Here is a 7,856-nt window from a genome sequence, read left to right as displayed (position 1 = left end):
TCTCTCTCTCTCTCTCTCTCTCTCTCTCTCTCTCTCTCTCTCTCTCTCTGTGTGTGTGTGTGTGTGTGTGTGTGTGTGTGTGTGTGTGTGTAATATAGTCCCTATACAGAGAGACAATTGCTCCTTCAAGCTGCAAACTGCTTTCAAGAATTTTTTACTTTCTTAGACTACCTAGAATAATTTTTGGTATATATGCTGCATCCTGACTAATGGACAGCAATATCAAAATGCCATCTGATTATGGGCATTGTGGTGTGACTTGTGAGCCAGTCACTGATGTAGGTAAGCATCATATTATATGCAGCTGCATATAAACTATGTATAAACCTAGTTTATAATGGAGTCTGAGATCTCACAAGAAGCTAAACAGAAGCACTTATTCATTTTTCTGTTTGATGTTGTATAACTACAAGTACTTTGGCACACAAGTCACATACAAGATATGTTCTGCTATAAGAATCATCGTTTATACAAGAATGTGAGAATACAACAGGACTGAGCTATTGGCTAGTTACAGGTGCCACACTTGCTCCAGTTTCCAAACAAGAAATGTGATGACAAGAATATTATCCCTGTCCACGAAGAGGCCCTGGCTTCTACAAGGAAGCCATGCTAGGTTTGAATTCCCAAGTCTGCCACTCTGGTTTCCTTCGTGAAAACGGATATATTGTTAGCATATTTCAACACCTAAACCTAAAAGCCATTGAGGTAAAGTTCCTTATTCCAGCACCAGCAATGGTTTGCTAAGTTTTTCAGAACCATCATAGTAAATGTACCACCTATATGATGGTTATGAGAAAATACTCAATATAGACTATGCAATCTTGTGTCTCCTGAATTTTTAAAGCACAAAAAGTCAGTTGATTTGGGGCTTTCATTTCTTAGAGAAATGTTTCACTTTATGACTATTCTGACAATTGTATTGTTATATTTATCTGACTGTTGTATTTATCTACCAAATAATACTATTTCTGTATTCAAAACTATATTCAAATCTTCTCTTAGTAATACCCCTTTGCTACTTAATTTCTGTTCTGTTCTGCATAATAACTTATTAGTGATTGTATCCATGCACCTGACTTCTTTGAACTGAAATTTCCTTGTGTATGAAATGTGAATAACAATACCAAAGCCATCTCATGGATAATAACAACTTCCCTGTGGCATTAGCAACCCTCCAGAAAATAAGAGTATACCCCCGTTTGCTTCTCTGTTGCCATAATAAAAGCCACTAGCAAAATCAACTTGCAGAAGAAATGGTTTATTTCAGCTCATAGGCTATAGTCCATCATTAAGAGAAGCCAGGGCAGGAGCTCAAAACAGGAAACTAGAGGCAAGAACTCAAGCAAAGACCATAGCAAAATGTTGCTTACTGGCTCACATCTACTGCTTTGCTTGGCTATCTTTCTTTTTTCTTTTATATATATATGACCATATCTGGGAGTACTGGTCAGTTCATATTGTTGTTCCTCCTGTGGGGCTGCAAACCCTTCAGATCCTTGGGTACTTTCTCTAGCTCCTTCATTGGGGATCCTGTGCTCCGTTATACAATCCAGGCTCACCTGCCTACAGGTTGCACTGCCCAGGGTAAACTGGTCCCTCCTCCATCAGGTAGAAATCAAGAAAATTATCCCATAGACATGAACACGGACTGAACTGATAGAACCAATTCCTCAATTAAGATTCTGTCTTCCCATGTATGTCTTTTTGGGCCTGAGTTACCTCACTCCGTTTCTAGTTCCATCCATTTGCCTGCAAAACTCAGGATGTCCTCATTCTTAATAGCTGAGTTCCATTGTGTAAATGCACTACATTTTCTGTATCCATTCTTCTGTCATGGGACATCTAGGTTGTTTCCAGCTTCTGGCTATCACAAATAAGGCCGCTATGAACATAGTGGAACACGTATCCCTGTGGCATGGTGGGGCATCTTTTGGGTATATTCCCAAGAGTGGAATAGCTGGGTCTTCAGGTAGATCTATTTCCAATTTTCTGAGGAACCTCCAGATTGATTTCCAGAATGGTTATACCAGTTTGCAGTCCCACCAGCAATGGAGGAGTGTTCCTCTTTCTCCACATCCTCTCCAACATGTGTTGTCACCTGAGGTTTTGATCTTAGTCATCCTGATTGGTATAAGATGGAATCTCAGTGTCATTTTGCCTTGCATTTCTCTGATCACTAAGGACTTTGAACATTTCTTTACGTGTTTCTCAGTCACTGGAGATTCCTCAGTTGTGAATTTTCTGTTTAGTTCTATACCCCATTTTTTTTTTGATTGGGTTGTTTGGTTTTTTGGTGATTAACTTCTTAAGTTCTTTATATATTTGGGATATTATCCCTCCATCAGATATGGGGTTAGTGAGGATTTTTTTTCCCAGTCTGTAGGTTGCTGATTTGACTTATTGACTCTGTCCTTTGCCTTACAGAAGTTTTCCAGTTTTCATGAGGTCCCATTTACCAATTGTTGATCTTAGAGCAAGAGCCATTGGAGTTCTGTTTAGGAAATTTCCCCCTATGCCAATGAGTTCAAGGCTCTTTCCCACTTTCTTTTCTTTTAGATTCAGTTTATTAGGTTTTATGCTGAGATCCTTGATTCACTTGGACTTGGACTTGAGCTTTGTACAGGGTGACAAATATGGGTCTATTTTCATTCTTCTGTGAACACCTCTGAAAGAACATGGATAGACAACAAAGGACAAGTCAAAAGGTCTTCATGAGAATCAACTTGACCTGTCTAAAAGTAAGATGAGTGTGGCTGAGAAAAAGTGACCTGGGGAAGTCGGCTGACCATGAGGTGACAAGAAGCTAGCTGGAGAATGGCCTGCCTGTAAGCTGTATAAATGATTTTAAGCCCATTCTAAATGAACTGGAAAAGATTTAAGAAGATGAATGTTACTTGGTTTGTGCTTTAACAAGTAATAAAGGAAAAGCCATAGTGGGGGAAAACATGAAAACGGTGGAACTACAGTCCAATAAAAATAGTAAGTGATTATGTTAAAACTGTAGCAATAGGACCATCCAAGAGATTTCTCTTTGGATAATCCTATTAATGGAGACTATGAACAATGTGAGGATCCTGACTCCACTCCACTTCAAGGAAGCAGAAAAGGACAATGAACTTTTCTTGAAGCACTTTACTCTTGTCTGGCCTCAGTGGGAGAGGAAGCGCCTAGCCTCACAGAGAGTACTAGAGTAGGAGAATACCCAGGAGGTCCTCCACCCATTCAGAGGAGAAGGGGAGGGGTGGGGGAAGGGTTGTGGGAAGGGGTGACTGGTTGAGGGGGGAGGGGGTAGCAATGAGAGAGGTCTAAAATTAATAGTAAAAATAAATAAATAAATAAATAAATAAATAAATTTAATTTTTAAAAAGACTACTGAAGATGTCTCTCTTAGGACCGAGGATATAGCCCATTTGGTAGAATGCTTGCTGAACATACACAGTCCTGGATCCATCTTCAGCACCACGTCTATGTGACATAGTAGCACGTATCTGTAATTCTAGTAGTAACTAAGAGATGGAGATAGAACAATCTGGAATGCAAGATCATATTCACAGTATAAAGCAAGCTTGAGGGCAACCTTATGTCAAAAAAATGTTTTTTTATTAAATGTTTGAAAATGTTTTTTTTTCCTCTGTGAGAATCCTACTCTATATAATCCCTATGAAATATTTTAGCAAACACACACACACAAATTTATCCTCACATTAATTGTAAGAGGGGGGAAACGCCATAAAACCTGTTCATACGAATGTGATAAAATTAGGCTACTAAAGCTCAGTTGTGTGTGTGTGTGTGTGTGTGTGTGTGTGTGTGTGTGTGTGTGATGCAATTAAAACTTTAGGAGAAAACCAGAGTCGTAGTAGAAACCCCTGGTGATAGGACAGAGAGTGTGACTTGCACCTTGAGGATTTCCTGCACCTTGAGACGTGCACCTTACGTGAGCAGAGCAACGGTCTTCCTGGAATTTTACTTCCGCTTCCGGGACTGGCAACATGGGCTCTCCTGAGGAGCAGTCTATTCCAGGTGATGATTTTTATGAGGAGAGTGGAGACCTCAACACGGGCTTGAGCCTTGCCAAGAGCACCGAGGGTGAAAGCAGACTCTCAAGTCCCAAAGGCAGCCAGCTCACGTTGGTGTCCCAGCTGGACGCATCAGAGAACCCACCCGTGGTGCTTTGGGCCGGAGGATACTGGCCAGATTCCCTGGTGCCCGAGGAAGAGAGGGTAGGTTCCCCAATGGATGAAAAGGTGGTTGGTTTGAACTTCCTCTCCCAACCCAGTGTAGAGACTGCAGCCACTGGGCAGCAGGTGACCAATCTAGAGACAAAGGGAACCAGAGAACACCCATCCCCAGAGAGCCTTTGTGCTGAGACAGAGGCAGGCTCCAGCAGGAGAGCTCCGCAATCTTCTGGCTCCGAGGAGGCAAAGGCAGCCTCTGCTGGCACTTTCTTCCCCAAGGGACTGGAGCAAAGCAGAGCTTGGGTCACCCCGAGGAAGAGTACCACTAGTAGAATGGTGATCGGCGAGAATGTCCACCACCCCACTTCCGAACCTGAACCATTAGACGAATTAAATGAAGTACAGATGATGAGAGTGACCATTTGCCTTAAAGATGGGAACCATGGGAACCACGGGAACCAGGCTAAGAACAGTGGCCCAGCAGAAACTGGAGACCTAGCTAGACACTCAAATGTCCAGACCAGGGACAGTTTCATGCGGATGCCCTCCTCCCTGCTGGTCTCTACTACCCGGGGACTTACTTCTGGCGTGGAAAGACAGGCCTCGAAAGAGCTGGAACCCTTTTCCTCTAAGAAAAAGCAAGGCACCTTATGGGGTAAGGGAGGAAGCAAGTCCAGCTACCCAGAGGCTGCTGCTGGCGTAGGTGCCCTGCCCAAGGCCAGTCCTAGAAAGAAGATGGCCCAGAAGAAAAAACCCCTGTGGGACGCCTCAGCAGTTACCCTGGGGAGAGCTTTCCATCAATGGGGCCAGAGACTGAAGTCAGCTCCTGCAGAACCAGCCACCTTCCCCCCAATCTCTGGTGTTGGCCTGCCTGGGAGATCCAATAAATGCTCATTGCTGCCTTTAAGACCCAAACAGTGCAAGAACTTATACACTGGGAAGAGATCTGGGGCAAAGAAGACAAAGGAGTTACAGTTGGTAGCAAAAGAAGACACTGACTCAACCAGAGACCCCAGCTCACAGGTTCAGTTTCCAACACACAGGGCAGAGCCGCCTTGCCAGAGTGTGCATCAAGAATTCAACAGCGGGGATATAAACGCCCGAAGCCTCCAGGATGCAGGAAACTCTCAGTCCTCAGCCCTGAACCAGAGAGGCATCGTGTCCAAGAAATCTGCACCCTCTGGTGACCAGGAAGAACCTGTGGGTCTCCCAGTCCCCGATTCAGAGATACTGCAACTACCTGTAACACAAGGCTGTCCCCGTTGTCCAGAGTTACAGAAGGAAATAGAGGACCTCAGGAAACAATTGTCAGCCCTGCAGGCTGTCAGTGAGAAGTTCCAGACCCATTCAAGTTAAACCCAACGTGTCCACAAGACAAGCAGCTGATGTGGCTCCTACTCCTCCTCCTGATTCTCCCTGCCTCTTGCTGCTGCTTTCTTTGCCCCCTGCCCCTTTCCGAGTCGTTTCGAATTCAAATACTTCCCAGGAAGGAAAATAAAAGTTTGTGATAGAAAGTAAATAAAGATAATTCTAAAGAACACTGGCTTGTTTCTGCCTTCTTAAAACTGGTCTACATACCAACAAGGCCTGGGATGGAACCTGAAGAAACACAAATGTGTTCAAGAGGTCAAGGGTATTTTTTTCCCAAGCCTCTCTAAGTTTTTCAAGCTATTAGTTTTTATTGTGGCTTCAAGTTCTGATTTGTTGGCCTGTTGTTTGTTTGTCTCCTTGAGAATGATCCTACATCAAGGAGATCATAGCGGTTCCCCAGATAAACATAAACTACAATCTCTGATTTTAAATGGCTTAGAGGGAATTGCTCTTTTTGACAGGGCTTGCACTACTGATGGGAAAATATAAATATAGGTGCTTGTGTGTTGTTTTAATATTTTAGGCAAAGAATTCAGTCAGCTGAAACCTCTCCTGTTCTTATCCAAGCTTCTCTGATTAAAAAAGGTCTGGATTCTCCCACAAGCCTTTGTTCAAATACCAAGGAGAAACCTGTCTTATGTAGTAGCATTAGCACATTCCAAGGCTTACCAGATAAATTCTTGGTGCCTGACTAGCACTACAGTGGCACAGTCAGAACTTCTGAAAGAAGTCAGTGGGGTCTGTTGAATATTTATCTCACAAAAACCTTAATGTAAAAGATCTCTATGTGATAAACTCTCTAGATATGACAAGCAGAAAACAGATACAAAGCCACAGCCCCAAGCTTAAAGCAGACCATACAGTTGTTTGCAAACAGAAGCAAAACAAAGAAATGACTTAGTGGAAGTCATTTTTCCCACAGTCTTTTTCACTTGGGTCTCCTATAAAGTGATTCCATCCCTTCCACACCCTTCTCCCATCTCACCCCAGACATTTAGACTCTATTGATCAAGCATAGAGTACTGCACTCTTCTGAATCTAGAAATAGAAAGGGTGCTTTATTTACTTTGAAGATGCATCATCTCATGGAGAGGAGAGATTCACACCAATACCAGAGAACAAACTGCAATTCATAGTGTAAAAATAACTGTAAGCTATGTGGCATTGTGGGCAGAGCCCTGTTACCAACACCATCTTTAAATCTGTTTCAGTGCTTTCTAATGAAGGGCCCTTGCATGACTCAGTTTCATTTCCTTTAGGCTTTCATTCTTCTTCTATAAAAGGGGGATAATAACGAGTCTTTGTGTGTGAAGAAGAATTACCTAAAGTTTAAAGTCATATTTCAGAAAAATATAAAGGACCACCTATGGTTGTAAGTCTAAAGACAGTAGAGCAGAACTTTGAAGATAGATTTTTATACCCTGGAGGTAGAAATAGCACCCCCACCCCCTTTAACTATTGGAATAGTCCAAAATTAGCGAAGAGAGCATCTCTGGAACTTCTGCAATATCACAAGTAGCTGGAAGAGAGATACCCAGACAGCCAGTTAGAAGCTGCCCCACTGGTTGACACCCTCTGAGCTGAGAGAATCCAGACCAGAAACCCTGTGTATGTACAGGACAAAGAGTCATGAAAACTTACATATTGCTACTCTTGTAAGAAAATGCTTTCCTCTCTCTCCCTCTCCCTTTTCCTCTTTCCCTCTCTCTCTCCCTTTCATGAATACAATATTACTCTCTGAAAAACTTTAATTAAAAAATACCAAGGAAGCCAGGCATAATGGTACATGCCTTTAATCCCAGCACTTGGGAGGCAGAGGCAGGCAGAACTTTATGAATGCAAGGCCAACATAGCCTACATAATGATTTCCAGGACAGGCAGAGTTATATAATGAGACCCTGTCTCAAAAAAAAAAATTACCAAGATAAGTTGCCAAAATATCACACGTACTTCATAAAGAAGAACAAACAAAAATCACCTAAATGGAAGTAGCACAAGGAAAGCATACTTATGAAATGTGTGATGGGAAGTGAGAATTGTAATCAAACATAAACATCATTAAACAGTAGTATATGCTCAGAGCAAAGGAGATATTTGTTAGTGCTCTGTGTTCATAAAAATGAGAGAATCATCACTAACTCTTAGCTCTCAGAAGAGAATTCTTAAGAAAATGATCATAAATGAAAGGTCATAGTAAAATTCTTACAGTGAGCCAGAAACACACACACACACAGAACCATAAGGACTCCAGATATGTTGCTTAGTGGTAGAGCACTTGTTTAGGATGTATAATGTCCTAGGTTC

The 7,856-nt window shown here is 42.3% G+C and overlaps 1 protein-coding gene across 1 annotated transcript; it reads left to right on the top strand.

Annotated features, from left to right (window-relative positions):
* Positions 1-3,972: 3,972 nt before the first annotated feature.
* LOC110310828 (uncharacterized protein CXorf49 homolog) lies at positions 3,973-5,706 on the top strand. The gene has a single exon (XM_021183935.1). It carries the CDS (start codon positions 3,996-3,998, stop codon positions 5,535-5,537), a length of 1,542 nt encoding a protein of 513 aa, XP_021039594.1. The 5' UTR covers positions 3,973-3,995; the 3' UTR covers positions 5,538-5,706.
* The last annotated feature ends 2,150 nt before the right edge of the window (positions 5,707-7,856 follow it).

The sequence above is a fragment of the Mus caroli genome, chromosome 15 (assembly GCF_900094665.2).
Source record: "Mus caroli chromosome 15, CAROLI_EIJ_v1.1, whole genome shotgun sequence".
NCBI classification, from domain to species: Eukaryota; Metazoa; Chordata; class Mammalia; order Rodentia; family Muridae; genus Mus; species Mus caroli.
Note: the sequence above shows the minus strand (reverse complement) of the source record. Positions and strands in the feature narration are given on the sequence as shown.